General features: G+C 38.4%; 4 protein-coding genes across 5 annotated transcripts; 1 reads left to right on the top strand and 3 right to left on the bottom strand.

The window, feature by feature from the left end:
• Positions 1-429: 429 nt before the first annotated feature.
• On the bottom strand, positions 430-4,551 carry zgc:101858 (uncharacterized protein LOC449555 homolog). Its single transcript, XM_044025420.1, has 8 exons — positions 4,458-4,551; positions 4,136-4,306; positions 3,023-3,201; positions 2,341-2,434; positions 2,201-2,270; positions 2,077-2,113; positions 1,881-1,944; positions 430-636 (listed from the first exon to the last, which is right to left on the bottom strand). The coding sequence occupies exons 1-8, from the start codon at positions 4,479-4,481 to the stop codon at positions 478-480; spliced, it is 798 nt and encodes a 265-aa protein (XP_043881355.1). The 5' UTR covers positions 4,482-4,551; the 3' UTR covers positions 430-477.
• A 696-nt stretch (positions 4,552-5,247) lies between these two features.
• Positions 5,248-8,504, bottom strand: ppil3 (peptidylprolyl isomerase (cyclophilin)-like 3). The gene is made up of 7 exons (XM_044026072.1): positions 8,475-8,504; positions 8,188-8,286; positions 7,872-7,946; positions 6,383-6,476; positions 6,235-6,302; positions 6,017-6,135; positions 5,248-5,923 (listed from the first exon to the last, which is right to left on the bottom strand). Exons 1-7 carry the CDS (start codon positions 8,502-8,504, stop codon positions 5,797-5,799), a joined length of 612 nt encoding a protein of 203 aa, XP_043882007.1. The 3' UTR covers positions 5,248-5,796.
• A 226-nt stretch (positions 8,505-8,730) lies between these two features.
• On the bottom strand, positions 8,731-18,885 carry lrrc8ab (leucine rich repeat containing 8 VRAC subunit Ab). The gene is made up of 4 exons (XM_044026777.1): positions 18,754-18,885; positions 18,040-18,166; positions 13,847-15,965; positions 8,731-13,393 (listed from the first exon to the last, which is right to left on the bottom strand). Exons 3-4 carry the CDS (start codon positions 15,956-15,958, stop codon positions 13,118-13,120), a joined length of 2,388 nt encoding a protein of 795 aa, XP_043882712.1. The 5' UTR covers positions 15,959-15,965; positions 18,040-18,166; positions 18,754-18,885; the 3' UTR covers positions 8,731-13,117.
• A 68-nt stretch (positions 18,886-18,953) lies between these two features.
• On the top strand, positions 18,954-23,474 carry hscb (HscB mitochondrial iron-sulfur cluster cochaperone). 2 transcript variants are annotated; one of them, XM_044025310.1, is made up of 6 exons: positions 18,954-19,386; positions 19,473-19,569; positions 21,567-21,656; positions 21,815-21,956; positions 23,045-23,092; positions 23,231-23,474. In XM_044025310.1, exons 1-6 carry the CDS (start codon positions 19,049-19,051, stop codon positions 23,323-23,325), a joined length of 810 nt encoding a protein of 269 aa, XP_043881245.1. In that variant the 5' UTR covers positions 18,954-19,048; the 3' UTR covers positions 23,326-23,474. The 2 variants fall into 2 exon arrangements, with proteins under 2 accessions (XP_043881245.1, XP_043881246.1); XM_044025311.1 differs by lacking the exons at positions 23,045-23,092; positions 23,231-23,474 and adding an exon at positions 22,073-23,038.
• Positions 23,475-24,860: the final 1,386 nt, after the last annotated feature.

Genomic DNA, 24,860 nt, shown 5'->3' on the forward strand with positions numbered 1-24,860 from the left:
CCCACCAACCTATTAACTCAGAGGATTTCGCACAATACGCATTACACGACCACATTACATGAGCTTGCAGGTCTGTACAGGCATTACGTGCTGTGTGAATAAAGTCTAATGAAAAAAAGTTATTTAATAAATGTCTGAACCCTTTGTTGATAAGCAGCTTTCAATTCCCGTCACCATAGGAAACTTTGCAGCAAAGCAAGATAATAAAATGCATTTAAACTGCCTGCTTAGGGAAGTGCATTTTAGCTTCCTTCTGTTCATTTCACACCTGGACCTGTCAAATCCTGACAGATACTACCGTTGTAAACAGAGAAAAATTGTGTCCTTGAAGTTGCGCCTAATTCATTTTCCTCCCTGCAACATTTCTCCTCAGTTCAATTCCCGTGACAACTGAAATTATTGATTAGAAAAACACAGACAGACTCGGAGTTTGAAAGCACTTGATTAGCAGAGGGGTTTATGTCAGTATACATTAGCTTATCTTGGGCACATGGCATGGCGGCCTCCATCAATAGGTAGGTTGACTCCAGTAATGAAGCTCGCAGCGTCAGACGCCAGGAAAGCGATGCTCTGGGCCACTTCATCCACCTCACCTGGTCGACCGAGGGCGTGGGTCTGTTTACACTTTGCAAGAAACTGGTGGTGAAAAAGAGAGAACAAAGTAAATGGACTGCATTTACAGTATATAGCAAATGTTAAAATATTGGTTACACTCATACACACAATGCTGTATCTAATGTTTTTGGTTGATCACTTACACATCCCATTATTGCACCTGAATTTGGAGCTCAGCCTCTTGCCTACAAATACCTGGACTTGTGGACTGCACCATCAACTTCAATAATTTTTTTTACCATTCTGAGGATTTAAACAAAGTATTTCCTTTGTTTTGTTTAGAATTATTTTCAGAGGAAAAACTAACCCATTGGGATAAAGTAAAAAAAAAAACACAATTCAATTAAAGCCAGGGTCAGTATGTGTGGAAAAGCTGAAAATATAATGCACATATTTGTACCCTGTTAGCTACCTTCTATCATCTCTGCCTCAGCAGTGTACGCCACCTCGTCTTGCACTGAAGCCTCCTGTCATGTGCTACGAGAGCACAGACAGGGTGTAAACGGGTAGGCAGGTCGAGTCGTGACAGACAGGTACATCAGCCAATTAATCCATGTGGCCTGAATGAAAGGATTAGGCCTGGATCACACTGGGTGTGTTGTGGCTGCATTTTCATTTCAGCCCCCATGTTAACAAATGAGTGTTCACAGTGCACGCGTGAGATGTGCGTATGTTTCTGAGCTCAGGCATCTCGACTATTTTTCAGTCGTGGCTCCCAGCAAAAATACATGGAGAAAAGATCTGTTGTTGCTGAATCTGAATACATTCATTCATTGTGTACCACTTTATTTTCCACATGAGGAAACACGGGGAGACGATCCCATGATGACAGACAGCAAAAGGCGGGGTATGTCATGGACAGGTCGCCAGCCCATCACAGGGACAAACAACCATTCACTCTCACAGTCACAGCTATGGTCTCTTTGGAGATTCCAATTAACCTCTGCATGTTTTTGGACTTGGGGGAGGAAACCGGAGAACCCGGTGAAAGAACACACAAACATGGATAGAACACCCAAACGCACACAGGAAGGCCCAAACTAGAATGTGAACTGGCAACCTTCTTGCTGCGAGGCAACAGTGCTATAGCCATGTGCTCCACCATGTGGGAATGTGAATACATGAAAGACATAAACACTTTGTTTTGCCATCAGGACAAGAACAGCATTTCAACAAATAAGATAAAGCATGTTTTTGAAACAAATTGTGTGACGCTAGCTTCAAGTTTCATGACCATGGTGCCAAAAAATGTTGTGATGCATTACCTGAGCGTACTGCTCCTCATCCAGTCCTGCTCTCTTGTGCACCTCTGTGACAATCACACCTGGGCTGAAGCGATAAAAACATGAATATATAATACGACAAAAATACTATTCTGATTTCTCTGACTTTCTAAAGTCAGAAATTCAGACGTGAGAATGGAAAATAAAAACACGAATGTTAATATTATGCTGCACATACCACACAGAGTTCACTCGGACTTGTTTCGATGCCAGCTCTGCAATAAAAAGCAGTCATGTGACATCCTAGTCACTTGCAAATGACTTCAATGCTGAACAAATCACGCTAAAATGGCTTGACTCACCAAGTGCTGTACAGCATGTGAACTGGTCAATGGCAGACTTCGACATGCAATAGGCAAGCACACCAGGGAACTAGGGAAAAGAAAATCACTAGCTCTTTATAATAACAAAAGACTGTGCATATGGTGGTGTTTATACTCACTGATCTCTGTCCATTGACACTGGAAACATTGATGATGGAGCCTTTGGTCTTGATTAAGTGCGGCACACAAACTTGAGTCAGATGGAATATAGATCTGGAAAATGTGGCACACGTTAGAGGTTGTCATAAGTAAAACTACTGAAGATATATATGAAAAGTATCATCAGTCGTGAGTCTCCTTGAGACTGTAAAGGACACTTACATCCCAAGGTTTATGATGGAATTAATCAATGTGATAAGAGCTGTATGACACCTCACTTACTATTACATTTACATTAGGCAGCTGGTGAATGGTGCCTCTTAAGTTCCTGCAGACGCATGACAGTGTGACCTTTGGTGAAAATTCTTTCATTGTTCACCTTTTATTAATACCACAGCTGATTTATTTTGATAAATGCAAAATCCAGTTTGAAATTAAAATTGGATCCACTGAAATGTGTCGATATAGTATTAAACAGTGTGAATACAACGCATCTTTATATTATATTCTTAAATTGTTCTTATGAGCAAATACAGTAATAATCACATCACCGCTCCAATATCTTCATCATTCAGTACATTTTGTTGTATGTAATGAGTTAATAATATTTATATGAAATGGATTCCCTTTCCATTCAGGTCCATTCTACACTAATACTGTACATCTCTGTGATGTTTATGAATCAGGGTCTTTTGGTCCTACCTGACATTAACGTTCATGACCTTGTCATACTCAGCCAGGTCAGTAGTCTCTATGCTGCCCATGGCCAAGATCCCAGCACTGTTAACTAAAACATCCAGTCGCCCAAAGTGAGCAATAGTCTGCTCCACTGTCTTTTTCACCGTCTCCTCATCTGTGAGGTCTCCAGGTACAAGCAAGGGCTGCGTAGGAATTAAATCACAATGCTTCATTAGGCAGTGTAGGTGTCTATATAACTGGAAAAAAATCACACTGAGCATGATTTTGAATGATTTAGATACACAGCAATGCAGTTCCTATGTCACAAATATCCTTTTAAATAGACTTTTTTGCTGTAAGGCAACAGTGCCAACCACTATGTCCCTATTACAATACTTATATTGTGTTATTTTCAAATTTGTAATTTCAAATTATGAACATGTATCAATTTGAGATGTAATAAAAACAAAAACTGTGTTGGCATAGATAGATGTCCTGAACACAACCTCGTCTCAGGACTTATGGAAAGTTTTTTTGACACATTTTTGCTTTGTCAGATGAATAATTTATTGATTAAAAAGTGTAAATATGGGACGGTACAGTAAAAATGTCTGATATCCAATACACTAGTAGATATCAATGTGTTGAACACATCTTTTTCATTCTTATTCAGAACCTTTAAAGAACTCTATACAGTTGCTCAAAGTCCAGTTATTCGGTCTCTAAAACATAGCTGTGAGGATTTTCATTATTTTTCTAATTCAAAGATGTGCTTTTAAACGTGCACTCAGACACTGTGCTCTCCGTGTTTTATTTTGAAAACAGGATGTTAATTGTCTTACACCTGACTTATTGGATCACAGGTGTATTTATCAAGAAAGCCTTATGAAGGAGGGTGTTTAAAGTCAGCATCAGATAGCATGACAGCATTTATCACACAACCACACTATAAACACCCGAACTATCCCTTTATGGATTACTGTTGGCAGTTATGTAAATGCTACGTCACACAATTCTGAACAGACCAGTAATTCCATTTATACTGTATACATGAATCAACTTGTAACCACACTTTGACAATTGAATGAGTATGAGTAAGCATGCAGCTAATTATGAGGGTTTGTTTGTTTTAAGTACCTCCGCAGCGCCACAGTCGGTGCATTGCTTTGCTATTTTCTTAAGATTGTCCACGTCGCGTCCGTTCAGAGCCAATAAGGCTCCAAGTTTGGCGAACAGGACACTTGTTCCCGCCCCGATACCAGAGCTGGCCCCCGTAATCAGGGTCACTTTCCCCTTCAGAGAAGACACCTACAGTACACACACAAACGACGTTATTCACACAGGTATCCACACTTTGCACACACAGTATTTTACGCAACATGTAATTGAAGTTAAAGAAACCCACAATTACTTAAAATATTACCAATTATAGCACGACTGTATTAGTCAGTCAACTTACTTTACACGCATCGACTGAGGTCATTTTCTGGACAGTTGTGTGAAGTTTGCATGGACTTGCTAATGCCAGTCGGTGCTTGGTCCATTAGAGATGACGTAGTATGACGCTCGAGGCGCTCATTTTGTAGTTCATGCAGTATGGCAAGCTTTTTTAAACATTTAGTCGCCACGTATGTTTATCTGGAATTACTATTACAGATATATCTCATATACGTCATTGTTTTATTGTGACTAGTAAGAATTGTAGTTGAAGATATCTGTGACGTTGTTCTTACTAATCAAAACTAGTTTCAGATATGTACAATTCAGTTTTTTACTAATGACGTCACTTTTATCATTGCAGAGATCTAAAAAATTGTAGACATCTCCAATTCCAGTTTCACATATCTACAACATTATGACTATGTGAAGATATCTAAAAATGACAATGTAGATATATGAAACTGGAATTAGAGATGACTAATGATGACTAACAGCCAATAACTATGACAAACCCCATACACATGAATGGCAAAAGTAGTTTGAATGATGTTGCAGATACTGATAGTGAATATCATGTCTAGTGATTAAATGTCAAAACGTACACATCAGTGTATTATGAGATTGTGGTTAGTTATCTTCTTAATAAACTCAGATTATTTATTATTAGTCATATACTGCATCCATGGTTTCATTAATACAAGTTCTATACCAAACCATGCAATGTATACATGCCATTTAATTTTAGAATGTCCTTGTTTGTTTTTGCAAGAATGCAGTCTAAATTATTAAAAAGGTAATCTGTACATGTCTAAAAAGATTTATGAAAGCTTTATTCAGTACAAAACACAGGCAATTTACAGACACCTATAAAAGCTAAAAAATTGCAGTGCAAGCAAATGCATTGAATAGTTCTGAGGATTGCCAAAAACATGACATACATGATCTACATTTGTTTATTCAAGAAATCAGTGTTTTTCACTCATATTGACAGTAATATACTTAAATGATCAGATGCATTTTGTTAATACAACAAATCATTCGACATGCTGGCATTATTATGAGTCAGAGGGCTTTCTCTCCAATTTACAGCATAAACAGAAAATTGTTGTTTTTTTTAAATCCCAAATCTGGATCAATGTCAAAACCAAAATCTAATGTTACTTTTCTTTCACTGGCCAATGACCAACATCCAAGAAAATTTCATTAAAAGCCATCTTTTACTTTTTGAGCGAGCTGCTCACAAACAGATAAAAAACCAAGATGAATACAGCAGAAAATATAACCTCCTTGGCAGAGGTTATTATACATTTTAAGTCTGGCAAGGTTCCACAAACTGTAACACGGAAAGTCTGTATTTTCTACCCAGCAAAAGGGTTAGCATGAATGGTCACATCTTTTATTCGGGTTTCAGTAAGTGGTCGAAACGTCTTTTCATTGACAGGCAATTTCTCCAGTTCGTCCAGCGTTTCCAGGCCATCAATAATCCTATGTTGAAGAGAGTGAGGTATCAATCAAAACTGAACCGAGATCAGGCAAATACATGGTATATTATTACACATAAACTTGAAGGTAACATACTTTCCAAACACTGTGTACTTCATGTCCAAATGTGGCTGTTTAGCATATGTAAAGAAAAACTGCGAGCCATTTGTGTTGGGGCCATTATTGGCCATTGAGACCACTCCCCTCACGTTGTGCTGAAATGAGACAAATTCAAAAGATACAAAATACAACATTCATTTCTGACCTCTGAATTAAAAGTACTTGGGTAAAAACTAGCCAATGAAATAACTCACTTTTAAGTGCTCACTGAATTCATCCTCAAATTTGCGACCCCATATACTTGTTCCTCCTTTTCCAGTGCCTGGGTTAATAGATTAGAAAGATGAAAAAACAAAAGTGGCATTGTGATTTATTAAGGTAAGTGCACAACCCGGCCTGTACCTGTAGGATCTCCAGTTTGAACCATGAAGCCTTTAATGTTTCTGTGGAATGGGGAACCACTGTAGAACCCACTGGCACACAAGGCAAGAAAGTTCTGTAAAAAAAAACAATCATTATGAAAAAGCAATGACATCACCAAGAACAATGCATCAGATTATTGTGTTTAGGTACAACTAAAACTCTAGAGTTTTTGAGAATCCTAAATTAAAGCCTAAACTATTGGTACTTTACATTTAATTGTATTGGTTTATGTTCCATGAATAATTAGCTGTACAAACAACAACTGCAACAGTAAAAGAAGGGCCAGAGCTGTCTCTATTTTCTGAGGCAGCTGTCATTCCACATCTACTGGACAATGCTTGGTCTGTCGTGGCCAGTGCCATCCTCTATGCTGCTTCCTGATGGGGCAGTAGGCCAAGAAAATTAATCCGCAAGGCCAATTATGTTGTGTGGATGGAGCTGGACCCTTCAACTGTGGTGTCGGAGAGGTGAATGTTGTCCAAGGTAAGGACAATACTGGACAATGTCTTTAACCCACTCCATGACATACTGGCCAGTCACAGAAGCATGTTCAGTGAGAAACTGATATCACCCAAATGCACCAATGAACAACACAAGAAATCATTCATGTCTGTGGCCATATATACAATTACGTATATTTCTTGTAATACAGGGGTGTCAAACATACGGCCCGGGGGCCAGAACCGGCCTGCCAGAGGGTCCAATTGGCCCACAGGATGAATTTGTTAAAATTTCACACTAATCTAAACATTAATCTAATGTCAAATGCTCCAGATACCCGTGACTAAATGTTTATGCCTTTATAGATCCAGTGTGCTGTGTAAATAGTAAATTTAGGCATGATATTATTGAAATTGCACTTATATTTCTCAAGAAATTTCATGTTTTGTGAAATTATCCTTCACTAAATGTAAAACAAAGGAGAAAAAACAAAGGGGTTCCTGTTGTTCATAGGTTATTATGCTATTATTTTACTATTTTCACTGGTCCGGCCCCCTCGAGATCAAATTGTGCTGTATGTGGCCCCTGAACAAAAATGAGTTTGACACCCCTGTTGTAATATGTCATACTTTCTTTCTTGTAACTGAATATCCCTTTATAACAGTGCAACTGTGTGATCACACAATATCAAAACGTTTTTTTTTTTTTCCGGAATAGCTGTTATTTTAAAATGATATATACGTTTTCCAGGTATGTCCCAATGAATAAAGTGTTTGTACATGTTTTTACAAACATGCATACTCGGTGATATCAATTATACAGGTTTGGTTCAGTTTCAGCCAGTATTTGATCCGTTTATTAAACGATGTCTGTTGAGAGGAAGCTGCAGGAATGGACAGTCCAAATGCTCAACTATGAGTTCAGTGATATCCCAGCCTCTTGCTTCAAATCAAGAAAATGTGTCCGTTTTGTTACACATCCACCAAAATGAAATGTAACCGTAAAAAAAAATAATATGTGAACTCACCTCACATGATTTTGGCGAGCGCTCACAGAATAACTCGATTTTAATGTCTCCCAGATCCGTATGAAGAGTAACAGCCTATAAAAACACACAAAAAAACAACTTAATCCTGAGATCATCAACTAACGATTGCCATATCCATTCAGTAATGTTGGCTGTTTATCCTAGCTCGTTACCCAGGCAGCAAACATAGCAAAATAAAATGCTACACAAGGGTTGGTAACCAATTGCCAATTTAAACCAATTTAACCACAAAGTTAGTCTATAACTCGCTGAGTTATTTTGATTAGTATACTTAAAAATCGTAACTAAACAGTACCATTTCAAACGTGGCGTCTCCAAACAAGTGCACCTGGAAATACGTCCGTATTTGCGCCGTTACCACATCGTTGAATGGTTCCGCATGGGAAAAACAGTCCTTCAGTCGGGGCACACGCCAGACAAGAATACAAAAAGTGGTCTCATTCTGTGTACTGGAAAATACATCTTTAAAGTCAGTTTTCGTTGAATATTACCAGATTTGCTGTTGTATGACATAATAAAGGTCTTGTAACCAGGCATAGGAAAGGAGAATAGTATTAATAAAACTTAATTTCATTTATTTACATGGGAAGATGCAACAGCAGAGTGGGGCATTGTAATGCCATGAACCAAAGGTTTTTTTTGTCAAATTCTGATTTATTTACATGCATGATAAAGACATGTGTAATGTGTCAGTTCAAATAGATTAGAAACAGGAGTCCATGTTCCCCTCTCGGGATAAACATGAAGGTTCAAGTCTCTTGTAATAGAACATGGACAGATGATATTATTAGAAAGAACCATTTTGTTCATAACTTCCAAAAAGAAGTTCAAAAGAAACCAGTTTGATTAAATCAAGTTTATTTTTATTTTACCCTTAGAGGACAGTATACAAGAGAGACACATGTTCAAGCATAACACATCATTCATGTCACTGTTAATGCCTGGGGGTGGTTGGGGTATTTTCAAATTTATTTTGTACCCAAAATGTCCCATCATGCAAACACACGCATAGCACTCACATCTCACTCACTTTCTCTGTATTGCGATGACAAATTAACAATAACATCTGGTCCTTGAGAGAGAAAAAAAAACCCAAAAACAAACAAACAAACAAAAAACCAAGAGGTTTCTTTGAAAACATTAACACATGTAGTTTGAATCCAACAGTCAATATTAAATACACCAAACTAAAAAAAAAAAAAACATTTATAGAAATGCATATAAAATGTTATCACAACTGATCAAATAAATAAAAAAAACAACAATGTAATAAAAATAGGCAATTAACTCAAAAACATTAGTGAGTACTAGCTGGATTCCTGAGAAATTTAGCTATACTATCATATCTATTAGCTGTCAAATAGAAAAAATAAAGGGAAAATACAGAACAAAACTGTAAACAGCAACTATGAGACTAATATTTTTACTTATTTCACTTCACTAACAACCTACACAACGTATTTGTAGTGTACTGAGTTATTTGTATTGCTCACTAAAAAGAAATTGTGATGTCGTGTTTTATTATGATATACTGATTGTCTGAATGTGTGGTGTATTGCTGAGGCATTCTGGATGTCATTTAAAATACTCCTGTTGTGTTGTTTAAAGGTCATTTTATTCATTTATTTTAGTTCTAAAATACTTAAATAGTATTCAACAAACACCATTTAAATCTCATGGCTGGCAGTCACTCACTCCAACCCTCCCACACCAGAACACACACAAACCATGCGTTGTATACACAAAGCTGTATACTATTATTTGCATTTTCTGTAATGTGACTTGTGGCAGAGGTGCTATAGTGCAAATGCATTCTCCATCTAATCAACTTTCTTACTTTTGTATGAATAAAATGAATGTGTCAAAAAAAAAAAAAACCCAAGCACATGAGAAAACTACATCACTACCAATTTTTACATAGATTAAAAAAAGGCAATATTGCACAATAAAGGATAGTTGCATGTTTTTTTAACCCAGTTATTGTACTATATATTGCTACTGTCCATGCTTTCTTATTTAGGTTTATGAAAATGTGAACTGATATTTTTGCGATTCTCAGAGTAAACACAAGAGCCCCTGTTTGCGTGTTGTGCTGTGCTGTGTTAGAGGTGTGCATTTATCTTCAATTCAACATTTTTTTCTTAAACATCATGCTGCTTCCTGTGAAAAACACGGGCAAAAGGCAAAACAGTTTTGAACTTTTCCTTAGAAATGATGTCGTTTAAAGTGGAAAAAATAACAAGGACAATTACAGAACCTGACCCGAAAGCACTGAAACACATTAATGCATGAACAAAACGTCAATAAATAAAAACGGTAATATCTACAATTATGCAAAATTAAGACAAATCTGTGACAGAATACAACACTAATTAAAAACTGAGAGGAAATGTGTAAAGCTTAATAACATCTATGCTCCTTGCAGTCACACAGACAGCTGTGGACAATACTAAGGCTACACCAATTATTTTGAAGTGATTGACAATTATGATTTTTAAAATCAATTTAACTGGTTTGAGTGAGTTAATAATATATATATAAAAATGCAATAAAAACTTTATTAAAATGAAATCTTGTGTGAATACGATCTAGTTTCTTTGCTCTTCTATGACAGCAAACTAAATATCTTTGGTTTGTAGAGAAAACAAATTTACATTTTTGAAACATCAGCATTTTGACGTTTTACACAATTTCCTGCATTTATGGACAAAACTAATATATTAATCAAGAATTTATGTTACAAGTATGTAAATATTTGTCAGCACTAGAAAACAACGCAAATACATAATTTCTTATTACACTTTTTGTGCAGCAGGAAACAATCCAACAGAAACACAAACATTATGTTAAGGTGACAAATCATATTTTATCCATCTTGTAAATTGAACTGAGCAAGTAAAAATTATAAAGGGTTACTTTGTTATCATGGCTTTGAAACAAATGATTTACCTGTGGCATAAATAAGTCAAGAGAAGAAAGAGAAATCCACTCATTCCCAGATGAAAATGTGAAAATGAAACCTAACAACTACAGTATTTGGGTGCATTCCTCTTAAAATGAGCTGTTATCAGGCTCTTTGCAATCTTGAGGTGTTGGGATGAATTTCAGCTTTTGATTAACAAAAACCGAGTGTGAAGTCAGTGGTGCAGTATTTTTCTACTGCAACCTAAAAAGGCAAGTGAAAAACATGGGCGCCACACTCACAGTGAGAGCTTTTGTTGCAGTTGTGTCAAAATCCACAAATATACAGCTACAGCAAATATAAAATATAACACAAACAGTATGCGACACAAAAGTAAAGAGTAAATTTAAGTTAAGGCATCAGACATGATACAAAAGCCTCCAATTTTTTTTTTTACCATCGTCAAAATGTCATATTTTTCTTTTTTTTTTTTACTGGAATGTGTATATTGAGAAGAGTTTGTAAGTTTAAAATTTCCCCTTGAAGTTTCTGAATTTGTTTGTTTGTTCTTTTAAATAAAAAAAAAGAGGCCATCCACCACACAAAAATGAATTAACTGAAACCATTAACATTAAAGATGGATATAAACTCAACCAGTGAATATTTGAGGGATGCAATTAAACATTAAAATATCTGAATTATTTCCCCATTAAGATAGAAACATAATATTACAATGTAACAATAAACAGAGAAGAACACATGGCCAGATGTTTAGAAATCAGATTTGACATGTCTGGTTTCTAACTCTCATGACTTTCAAACAGTAACTTTCATGGCAGACATGTAGAACAGTGGATACTCTTATCCACTACAGTAATTGCTGCAGTAAAGCATCCATCATGTGTTATCCTATATAACCATACAATGAACTCTTACACAGACGTGACTCATTTCACTCAAAACTTCTCAGTATTCTCCCTAAATTAGTTTCCATTTTCTGTGCAATTCATTGCAGACAAAGCTGTAAATGCAGTGTAGTCATGAGACAAATATTGATCAGTTCCCACTGATTGGTAAACTGACAGTGAAGGTTGTGCTTCTTGATGCTAACATTTAGAAATAAACATGCTGCTCCACAACACCTGCACTGTTAAACACAGCATCAAGAACGACCTTTTTCTTCTACAAAACCTTGCAGACACAAGCGCCTCAGAATCTAACCTGTCCAGAGATACTTGTACTTAGCCTGGATTTGCGATTTGTGGTCATATTCTAACGATTTAACAAGAGACAGACACACACAAAACACCAGAGCTAAAATTGGTGTCCAGTCAGTTCAGAAGCATTAAAAGCCATGAATGCTCCACTATTCTCCTCAATTTCCAAATATATCAAATCTGTCAATATGGTTTTATTATGACAGAGAAATTTCCAATCAATTTAGTGTCTGCCTTGTCTTTTGTGTTTTTATGACTTTTACCTTTGTATAATTTCGACTTTGATAGAAGCTGAAGTTTTGTGGCAACTTAAAATTGGAAACATTTTTCAAGATTCATTTCTGTTTTTAACCAGCACGACCCAACGTCTGCGATACTTAAAGAGGAACTAAACCCCTGTTCTGAAGCTGACTCCGCCCAATGCCTCATGTTAAAACTCTACAAAAAGTGGGCAGGGAGTTGAGAGGTGAGTGAGCATCGCAGGGGGCGACATGACATTTCTCACGCTGATAAGTGATAAAAGTCACCGCAAATAAATGAAAAATCTATGAATCGATTAAACGAAGGCAAATTGCTGTACGCAGTTTATTCAGCTGTCTTGAATTAGCGATCTATCAGCCAATCAGAAAATAGTATTCACTGTTGCTGGGCAGAACGGACGCGCTCCACAAATACGTAATTCAAATACTTTACACAAAACTACCAAGAGTTGGACCCGGATCAGTCAATAATTGTACTAGATAACCTTATACTCTAGTTTTAACCTGAAAAAAGTGGTTTAGGGGTTTAGTTACTCTTTAAATTTATCACCACCATTAAAAGAGAAGCATAAATGTAAATGCATGCTGCAGAACAAAATGGCACTGCTAGATTATTGCTGCTACAACCATTTTTAGGAGTGTTTTTAAACTGGAAACTAACAGAACAAACAGAAGCTATCAAAAATAATATTTACGTATTGGTTTCTGATTTGCAATATCCAACCTTAGTGGCAGCAATTTTTCTCCATAAGCAAGTCCTGTGGGACAGTCTGGTCATTCCTCCTGTATCAGGGCCCAGGGCCCAGCCTGTGAGTTATCAACTGTCACTCACAGTGAAAGACATGTTTAAACTTGTTCTTTGTCAACTTTCCATAACTGTTCCTTAACTTCCGTGGGTAGCGTGTTAAAGAGATCCTCTTCCACCACAAGACCAGTTCTCTTCAGCTGTCGACACTCACCCAGCTCCACCGGCAGACCTTCCAGACGGTTCCCTCTCAGCTCTAGCTGTGTCAACCCGGTCAGCTCTCCAAACCGTGACGGCAGCGAGTGCAGGCAGTTGTTCCCCAAGTTCAAAGTGCGAAGCTTCTTGCACTGGAACAGCTCATTAGGCAGACTTTCAATCTGTATTTTAAAGTAGTGAGGGGATTGTGTAGTAAAGGAAAGAAGAGATTGTAATTAGTAATTCAAATTTTCAGCAGCAGAAAAAAATACCACAATTATAATATAGGAGAAAAAAAACTATACAAAAGATAATCATTAAGATCACAATGATTATTGCAACAGATATTTCAGAATGGAATGCTTCTAGGGCCAAGGGTCAATATTTTGGGGCTTCCTGTTTATACAGTGGATATCCTACCCAAGAATCTTGTTTTATGTTCGCCATTTACTATTTGCCATCCAATGAGTTATAGATGTGGCAACATTTAAGACTCAGATACAATTGATCAGACTACGGGAAATCAGGAAGGTGTAATGGTGCCAGCACCTAAAATTCTTGTATACAGATTCAGCTTATTGACATGCAGAACCTGTTCATAGGAATTAAAGTAATGATGATGATCAAATACACACCCTGTTGGCTGTCACTGCCAGGTATTGAAGATTCTGGAGGAAGCCAATGTCTGTCGGGATATAGGTCAAGTTGTTATGGCTCAGGTCCAGGATTCGCAGTTTGCGGCAATAAAACAAATGGTTGGGGATCTTCTCAATCTTGTTTCTGTTCAGGTACAGCTTCTCCAAGTTGGTGAGTGTGCCTATCTGGATAGGAATGTAGGCAATCTGGTTGTACCAGAGTTTAAGGCAGACAAGTCGATGAAGGTGCTGGAAGCTGATAATCTCTTCAATGGTCTTCAGGTTGTTATCCTTCAGGTCAATTTCCTGCAAGTTGTGCAAACTGAAGATTGAGTGCGGTATGCGTTCTAGATCACAGCGAATGAGCTCCAGTTCTGACAGATTCACCATCTTCTTCAGGCTGTTAAGCACCATCAGCTTGGTGCCTTCATTATTGACAGAGAGTCTCTGAAGGTGCATGCCAACATCAGTAACCACCTGAGGTAGCTTAGTCAGATTGCTCTTCAGACGAAGAACTTTGAGCCTTTTGAGCTCTCGAAGCCCATCAATGACAATGTAGCGGTTGTTCTCAGAGCTGAGGTTCCCTGTCAGATGAAGCTCACTCAGGTTCTTCAGACTGTAGATCCATAGGGGAATCTCTTTGATGTCAGTGAACTTGATGTGCAAAGACTTCAAGTTTTCACGCAAAAAAGCCAATGCTGGAGCTTCAATTTTAGCTGGTGTGTGATAAAGCCACATCTCTCGCAGGTTGACCAGCTGGGCAATGATCGGGGGGATGGTGACATCTGGGATGAGCTCCAGTTTAAGGACCTCCAGCTCCATCAGGTCAAACACAGTGTCAGGAATTCCACTTAGCATGAAAAGGTGCAACTCCAGCTTCTCCTGAGAGTTCTTAGTTATCCTCTGCCTGAGCTTATCCAGTGTCCACTCATTGTTGAGGTTCAGCTGCCTCAGCTTATTTTCGCTAACCTCTGAGAGAAATACAGCAAAGCGTTTGGAGTATAGAGGGTCATACTGATCTATCATGTGCAACATGAATGCAAAGTCATTCTTCACATCAGGAATATCACTGTAGCTGCTCTCTTCACGTATTGACTCAAAGGAGTATCTCTTTAGTGAACGCCGAAGCATCCAGCAAAGTGTGTACATGCAGATCAAACCATACACCACCACTAAGCTAATGTAAAAACAGGCTAAGATTTTAAAAAGTGTAGCCAATGGATGAGCACAGCGGTACACGCTGTAACCCGTCAGACTCTCTATGTTAACTGAACAGTCAACACTGAATTTGATATCATGCACGTAATACCCTGTGTAGCAGATTATCAAAATGAACTTGATGACTTTGATGATCGTCTGACGGATGTACAGTCTGTACACAATGTCTCCTTCTTCAACATGTATGCGGAACTTCTTAACCTTTTCAAACAGTGCTTTTGCTTGTTCGCCCTCTTTTTTGTCCAAAACACCTGTCTCTGTCCTATCTACAATGCCCTGCTCAAGGCGCGTCTTTGTCCTCTGGAGCATAGGAACACTGGCTTCAACATCCTCACTGATGACAGACTCCTTGTGGTCCATTGAGCCGTTCATCTTCATTGGTTTAGGGTCACTCTCCTCAACCACAGTCTCTGACAGTGCTCTAGTTGTCCAAGGAGAGTCAAAGCATTTCAGCAAGATGGATACAAAGTGCTCTAGTTTAGAACTAGTCCGTGGAAATTTAAACCAAAAGTTGCTGCATGCTAGGAAAATCAGGGTATGAAGTAACACTAAGTACGGGAAATACTTGGCAAACCAGTGCAATCTATTCTCATAGCAAACAGCATCCACATAGTTATATTGGTGGCGGTCCAGATTGTACTGAATCCCTTTGGGCTCCAAGAAGAGTGATGCAGAGAGAGTGGAATTGAAGTTCTTCTTACAGGTCTCATTGACCACCCATTTGCAAGGCAGGCAGATCATCTTGTCCTGGGTGACCTGCAGTGTCCCTCCAAACACGGAAATCATCAGCATAACAATGGAGATATAGTCGGTGAACACATCCCACCATGGTTTCAGGATGCGGTACGCTGGCTGTGTGTCCACAAAGTACCGCAACTCAGTGATAGGGATCATGGTTTATCTGTGTGGGGAGAGAGAATAAGATTTATAATAGAGATAAGATATATAATATAGATAGGTTGTCCAAAAAAATACATTGCTCCTTCAAGGCAATGTATGGCCAGGCAATAACTCAATCACAATGTAATTTTCTCTAGAATATCATTATAAGAAAGGTTCAGTATCCATATAATGTGTATGCATTGGGCACTTTGAGAAATAACAAATAATTGCTTTGGCAGTTTACCTCAGATGTATGAAATGTTTTGCTGTTTTTTCTGTGCATAAAAAAAAACTCTTCAACTTATAATTAGAACCAGAAAATCATTTTTAATCTATCAAACATCTAACGAACATCTACCTTTTTTTCATGATTGTTATATTGATATTGCCATGTCATCCAGCAGCTTTACCTGAACGAATACACTATACCAACTTTAACTGCCAAATCAATATTACACTGCCAACTAAAAAAGAAAAAGGCTGTTAACTAACAAGGTCATACATCAACACATTGGAGATGGTTCATTTGAAGGATGTTCATTGTAACAAAAAAATTCCCTGTTGTGACAAAGACCTGTTGGCCTGACTTCACAAGTAGCGCCCATTATGTTATTGATTTAATCATTGCCAAACACACAATTAATCCTACGTTTAGAGGGGCTTTAATTGGGCACAACATTTCCAATGTTGCTAAATGGCAAACCAGGCATCACTAAAATATTAGGTAAACAATTATAGGAATGTAGTATAACGGGCATTGAAGCACCTGCATGCAGGGTGTTGCCATAATTATGAAAATGGTAGGACACCCAAATTAAGGAAACAAACTGTGATTTTTTTTTTGTTCCAATGCCAATCGTTAACACCCATTTTACACCTGAAAAAGAGTGCTATACATTTCATAATGCATTCTTTGTGTTTACTATTTCCTTAATTAGATTGGAAAAAAACACAAACGGGAATGAAGCCACAGTAAAAAAAACATAGTAATTTACATGCAAACAACAATAACATAGCCTCCTACCACTACTGCAAATCAATGACTGGCCTCATTCATGCCAAATTCAATAATTATTTATCTGCATATCAGTTTGTATCAATGTATCAAATTACCATCTGGCCAGGACTCCCTTGAAAAGAGGTTCTTAATCTCAATGGGACTTTCCTGGTTAAACAAAGGTGAAATAAAAAAATTAAACCAGCCCAGAGCAGGTATTCCCTTGTTATTTTGTTCATGAGAACTTTATAAAGGTTTTAATATAAATATCATCAAATTCATATACTTTAATAAACACTTCCATCCATAATCATTCACTCATAATAAGGACAAACACTTGCAAGCTCAGATCTATACCTTGCTCACATGCAGTAAGACTAACCCAAGTTGTTATTATGAAAATAATACAAACTAATAAAAGCACATGAACAACATATTTAAAATGCAAGGAGAGATAATAATCTGGAAACTGGTTCTACTTACAGAGCCACACTGTGAAATGCAATGTCCCCATACATAACAAGTCAAGGGATCCACTTCTCCTTCACTGCCGTTGTACATCAGAGCCAGATAAAGCCCTCAACCCCTAGCCTGATGTTAGTGTGACACACCCAGCATGTAAGCTTGAGAAGTCACTCTTCTGCAGATGATGTTCCGTTTTGGCTTGTTCAACCCAAACAACACAGCGGCCAGAGGAGCCACCTTGCTCCCCTGCTCTCTATTCTTAGCCATTTCCGTTAATAATACCCAGAGTATTGTCTGTGGGGGCCTTGAGAAGCACCTCCCTCGACCTTCAGGAGGAGATCCTGTTTACCTTACAGAATCTGCTGTCTCCAACCAGTGTCTCACTGGAATACTCCAACGTCACCTTTTGCACCCTCAGTATCACCCACATACACAACAAGTATCTAAGAGTTGGCATTCATCACAGCTTGGACTTTCTTGGGAAACTGTAAACGAAAGGAGTCAAGACGCCCAGTCTGATTTCTGGCCAGTGTATATACTTGGACTGGCCCCAGCTCAAATTTGCTCACATAACAGTTATTCCAATAAAATAGCAAGGGTTGAAAGATAATGTAATACTTAAAATACTCACCAATTTGGAAGGTGTTATCTGTGCTCCAGTACTTGATAATGTCCCTGGTGGACCAGCCACTCTCTGTGTATCCAAAACCTTTCATGGACCAGTGCCCGACTCAGCGCCATGAGGTTTAATAGAAAATCTGAAAAACATATGAAAAGGACGTGTTTTCCAGGTGGTCTCCTGCTATATTTATGCTGGTTTAAATTAGTGACAGCACAAAGGGATAAGAAAGAAAATTGTAACTGTAATTTTCAATGATAAACAATGTGCCTTCGCACAGGCACATTGACAGTCATTACAGTTATAACCTATGCTGTCAGATGGGCGTGTTATTTTACATATAAGTGAACATGCCGATACTGACATCCCTCAGTCACCGGTCGTATATGGGATGTCTTTGTCATCTGGCTAGCTTGCTGGCTAGCACAACTAGCAATTGCAACTGCAAATAAAACAAACGTATACATTTTTCCTCCATAAGATTGAACCAGGTGGCACATGATAATTGACGAATATGTAAAAGCAAGTAAATCATCAGGACTGGTCACAAACAATATTCAGACTTCCGAGAAAATTACGTTAGCAAAATAAGATAGCATGTTAGCTCATTCGCTAACTTAGTTGGATCATCAGGCTCTTTCACGCACTGGAAGTTTACGTGATAGTAAGCGGTGCTCATAGGACACGGTTAACACATTTTAAAATCCAGTACGGTGTTCAACTTACATCGTTGTTTTGTTTTGTTGTGTTGCTATGTAAATCCAACGCTACTTGACACGAACACTAACACTGACAAACTGTGTTTGCTGTTGCTAGCGGCTCATGCTAGTTGTCGGTGTGTGTGTGTTTCTCTCTCTCTGCTGCAGCTCCCCCGCCCAGCCGAGAGGTGGCAGCGTGGCGATTTGAGCACACACACACATCCGGTGTCTTTCAGAGAGAGGGATGTGTATGTTATGAGAGGAGGATCTCATGTTTTGTATGGCTGCACTTTCCAAAAATATACAGCATTTTAATCTCAGGAATGTTGTCAGCGAAGCCCTTTCGGGCTGCATGCTCATCCTGGGCTGTACTGATGTGGACGAACCGATTGTGTATTTCTAAAGTGTGTATGTCTACCAGCTTCTCCATAAAGGACACATGGCACTGCAACAGGAACGTCAGGTCACTGCTGAAGGCGAGAGGACTGACCTGCAACACTAATCAATCCAGTACGCTATGGAATAACTGTTCAGGTCGAAGCAAAGTGAGCTGCTGGAGCTGTAAACAACCTCTTGACCAAACACCTGCATTCTTCTGTGTGTCATGTAAAGTGGTGCAGCCCCCTGAAGAGGGAACATCTTACTTCAAAATCATGGCCTGGTAAGTATTCTGGCTCACTACTTATCACACTCATAAGCATTTTTGTTAAAAACACATCTCATGTGATCATGTGTTGCCTCTTTTAGTGACTACACATTCACACTGGACACACAGCAGCTACAGAAAAAATATCTGCAGCTCCAGAGGTTGCTACATCCAGACAACTTCAGCCAGAAATCTGTGGTAGGAAACGGGGTGGAAAGGGAATCTGAATGCTGAATGTGAATCAGCACAGGCTCTCCTATTGATAAGCAGCAGTTTGGGACAAATAGAGTGGCACAGGAAACTGGGCCAGGACACAATTGTGATGTTTGTTTTCTTAGTGTGATTTGGCCTAGGGAATAATCCTGAGTAAAGGCTCTTATTAAAGCACCTTGAGGAATTATGACCCCTTTCCTATATTAAGATTTCAAGAAAAAAATGCACAAAACGATGTCAAGGAATCAAAAGATATACAACTGAAAATGAAAACATTGTTAGAATAAATAAATGAGCACAGATATGACTAGGATACTTTATTGACTGATTGTACGGAGGGGAAATTTATCCAACATAGCATTTCATCTCAGTAAAATGTAACCAATGTAACCTATAAAAGACATCTAGTTGTAGATAATTTGCAGACATTCACCCTGGTTAAGCATTTAACCCTGGAATGTAAATTGTAGGTACACCAGGTGCAGTCACCAGTGCCTTTATTACACCTGACATCCGGATTTACCCACAGTCAAAAGTGCCAATTAGAAAATACCACACAAATTAAAAGAAGAAAAACAAAATCGATTTTCAAATGGTGTGGCTTACAGACATCAAGATATTATGACCTAAAAGCATTAGAAGGCAGAAACGACCATAACTTTTACCACAGACCAACCATACTCTTGAAAACAGGGCAGAGACTATTACTATTTTACTTGTTGAGTCATATGTGCATTAATTAATTAGTTAATCATCATAAAAATTTACATTTTTTTCATTTTAATTTGCCCAAGGTCACCTGTTTAAATGGCTTGTTTTATGTATAGCCAACAGAAACCCAAATATATACAGCTAATGTACAACTATGACAGAGAAAATATTCAAATAATCACATTTTAGTAGCACAAAACTATGATTTTGTTTTGATATTTTGAAAAAAAAACACTGAAATGACAGGTGCTGAAATACTCACTGATTAATTTTCAAAAATGTATTACTTAATTGAATTGGCTTTGATCAAGTGTATGTTCAATATATGTGAAAGGGACATTCCACAGATTTTCCACACAGATTCAAATTGTGAAGAGTCCAATGAAAAACAGATGTACAAGGTCTTATGTGGTTATGGAGAAACTTTGTGGAGACATGGTTATGTCATCAGGGTTATTTCAGCGTGCAGAGGTTATTTTACTGAGATTTTAAATTTAAACAATCATGGAAACAAGTTTCATATAATTTCGGTGGAGCAGTGATCTGTTGCTTTTCATGTAATTTATTCTGTACACCCAGGTAGACAAACACAATGCACAATGCTGTCAAGATATGATATGAAAGCTAAACTCATATTCAACCGAGAGTGAGGGAGTTAGAGAGTGGGAGAGGTAGCCTGGATGGTTGCGTCTCACACAACCTGTCAAATACTGTACAGTCTCTGTTTTATTTATCAGCACCTCTGGCCATTTTTTCTTAATTAGACGTCTTCCAGCCTCAGGCTTACATCGTATATAGAAAACTCATTACTTATACAAGGCTACAAGGCAGCCACCTACTGCAATGGTTGTTATTACAGAAATGGCTGCACACGATGGGCCCATGGGCCAGAGCTTGAGACTATTGATTTTCACAAGAGCTGACAGACCTGATAGCTGCAAAATGTACTCAGATCTGTCAACCATTTCCAAGATATTTTACTTACAGTCTAGTTTCTACACATCTGTCGTGTCAGACTTGTACCTGCATCCCTTCAAGGGTCCCCAGACTGCTTGAATGCAGGAGTAGCTGTACATCATGCACCTAATTGACAGTATCATGAATGATTTGATGTTTTAAAAACTGACGGATTCGTATGGCAAGACTTAATGGAGTTGCCTTCGATTTTTTTCCACTTTCTGTGTCACACTGACATGTAATTCTGGACAATGTAAATAGTTTTTTGTGTTTAAATGGGTGGAAATGGACTGAGCAGAATCCTGTTTTTGCAGACGGAGCAGCAGTATTCAGAAAGCCAGTCAGCTCTCGTGAACAAGGCATACACCACTCTGCTTAAGCCTTTGAGTCGCGGTCTTTATATGGTAAGTGAGAAATCCCTGCCTGTGCTTCTAATGAACCGTTTATTTCCATAACTCGAAGCTCCCTCTGTCTGTTCTGTTGTTCAAGAGAAACATCTTCACCATCTGGCGCTCAGAAGTTGTGACGTGCATTTAGGATGAATTACTGTGCTGTGTTTCAGCTGGAGCTGGAAGGGATGCATATAAAGGAGGGTACTGAATCCGCTCATTCTGCATTTTTTATGGAGTTGATGGAGATCAATGAAGCTCTCGATGAGGCACAGACTCCAGAAGAAGCCAACAAGATCGGCCAGGACACAAAAGGTAAACAAGTATGTCTGTTCAATGTCTGGTTGAATTATTTGAGCTAATAAGAATAGAAAATGCTTTATTTGGAGGGTGAAAGCTTTAGTGTTGGGATGTATGCTCTCTGTCCTCAGCACTTCCCACCAGATGAGCGTGGGCAGATGCACGCGTCATATACGACATCGGCATGAGGCAATCCCTCCATCTCTGAAATGCTCCACACACATTGACCCTTGTATTGTTGCATTTATTGTCTGACTTTCTTTTAGACCATTTCCCCCTTTGTTAGGTTGCTTTGCATTTTGCATTTGCGCTATTTGTCAGTGATGGAATAGCAGCCTTTTCACTGAGCGGATGTGTGGGCACAGCTGCTTAGTTGAACAACCAATACAATAGAAGCATCCTATAGTAGCAGATGTCTAGTTCTCTTTCAGATCACTTACTTTACATTACACTGAAAAGTTATCATGGTATTGTTTATCAATAATACCCAAGGTATGTTGTCCTACCTGCACTTTACGGCTGTAAGTTTTCCAGTTCTGGTACCTTTACCTATTGTTTCCATGGTAACAGCACGTGGTGTTTTATACTGCTCGACACTTACTGAGCAGCTTCTGTGTGAGGAAACACAACTAAAGAGCAACTGATGTTTATGTTCAGGTACTGTATATGTTGTGCGTACAAAATCAGTAAGGTAAGAACACAATGAAATACTTTAATGGGCTTATGCAGAAACAAATGCTGGGCTTTTTTTTTTAACTACTGTTAAATACTGGAAAGAAAGGACATACGTAAGTGCATACCTCTGATATATAGTGCACATTAGGTTTAAAACCAATGAATGTCATGCACATCTAAAATATCTTTATAAAGATGATCCAAATATTTTATCCTATACCTTAAGTGCTCGATGATATGTACGTTAACCCATCTTAAGACAACATGACACCTGGATTTTTCAGTTTTGGTTTTTTTTGCTTCACATCAAGCAATTGCTCTTGAAGACGAGTGTGCTTTTGAATTTCAAGGAATAAATAAAAACCCGCTGGCGTCCTATGTCTCATTAACTCATGCAGATCTAGAAATGTTCTCCTCCTCTCTTGCAGGGAAACTGGCAGAGCTGACAGAGCAGATAGACACAGCACTCCGTAAAGGTATTCTGTTGCAATGAAATATATTTTCTGTTCCTCCCACTCATTCGTTTATGCTGAAGCTTATCTGTTAAGTCGCTGAATGAGTCATCGATTGAATTTCATTTTGCACTATCTTTTTTTTTTTTTTTATCTGATCAGGGGAGCTTCAGAATGCCCAAGCGCTTCTCATCCAGATGAAATACTTTGCAAACATTGAAGAGAAAGTCAAGGAAAAACTCTGCCATTTCATGTAGTTTTTACCCTTTTTTTGTGCCACACTATTTAACCTTTTTAGACACTTTTTGTTACATTTGTCTGGAATTATGTAAAATGATGTGATTGTTCAAGTTGAATGATACAACTTGTACTATAATGCACAACTGAATAAATGGTGATAAATACATAATATGCAGTTTTTATTTATTACTGTATGGGGATGTGATGCAGTATCTCCTGTGAATTTAACTCATTTCCAAACTCTAATCATAACCACTTGTTCCTAATATGTCATTAAATATGACAGAGATCTATTATAGGCTCTGATTAAAATGCTGCACACAGTGTTTATATAATTATCCTGCCTATCAGCTTAGGATTGTGTCATGCTCATGCAGCCATGGGGGCTCTGTCACACCTGTTTCTCGGGGTACCTTTAGGGGGAGACATAACACCTTGAGTATCATCATGCAGTGAGGTGAAGACGAGCGTGCTGTATGTTGCACAAAGTGAAGACAAGCTCAGGACAAATAGAAGTGCTTCACTGAGGTAGACAAATTATGAAGCGTGTGTAGCGCTATTGCTGGGACAGTCGAATGGCAATCCCTCCATGAGCCAAACACACACGATCTGTGCAATTCACCATGAATAAATTGATGCACGTTGATCTCGTGCATAGCAGAAAGTGAACCATCAGATCACATATCATATGAAAAATGTTATTTGAAACAAAAGAGCGCCACAAACGAAAACCAATTATGGTGCCTTAAGGCTGCAACTAATGATTTATCCTTAATATCCGTTAGTCTTTCTACTATCCTCTTGATTATGTGATAAGTTGTATCGCATATAAAATGCAGGAAATCATGTAAAAGTTTGATCAGTGTTTCCCAGTCCTTTGAATGTTTGATTGTTTTTTTGGTTTTGTTCAGAAACCAAAGATGTTTATATATATATTTTTTTTTTTAAAAAACCACCCAGCCTGATAAATCAGTTATCTTGTTGCCAGTTAATGAACTAACTGATTAATGATGGAGAGATCGATGGAATGAATACAACCCTTCTTTATTCATAGAGACACTCTTTAAAGTGGCATCCCAGTGAAAAATCTCCCTGATGGCTTGTTTATTATAGGGCTGGAACAATGTCATGTGTCGTTTTTACCATGGAGAGGCAGTCGCCGTAATACACATGGACTGACAGTGAATTAAACAGTGTACTCCACCAGACGCCTTTTTATTTTTCATGTCGTAATCAGGAGGAAGTCATCTAAGGCGCCTTTCAATTAATGAAAAATGTGACGAGGCTACTGCCGCCTTACAGAACTCTTTGAAATTGAGTATGAAAGGGACGAAAAGGTGGGGGGTGGGAGGCGGGGGAGAAGCAGGGCTGTGAAATTGACTTGGATGGGAAGGCTTGGCAAAATGCACTAGGTACATGGGACCACCGTGCAGCTTCTGGGATGAGTTCGGTCAGCACAGCATGAGGCACACTGCACTGCTGCTGCTGGGTAGGAGTTGCTGGCCGTGGTTCTCCGGGGTTAATTCAGGTATTCTGTAAAGCACCACATAAC

The sequence above is a fragment of the Solea senegalensis genome, linkage group LG5, assembly GCF_019176455.1.
Source record: "Solea senegalensis isolate Sse05_10M linkage group LG5, IFAPA_SoseM_1, whole genome shotgun sequence".
Lineage (NCBI taxonomy): Eukaryota > Metazoa > Chordata > Actinopteri > Pleuronectiformes > Soleidae > Solea > Solea senegalensis.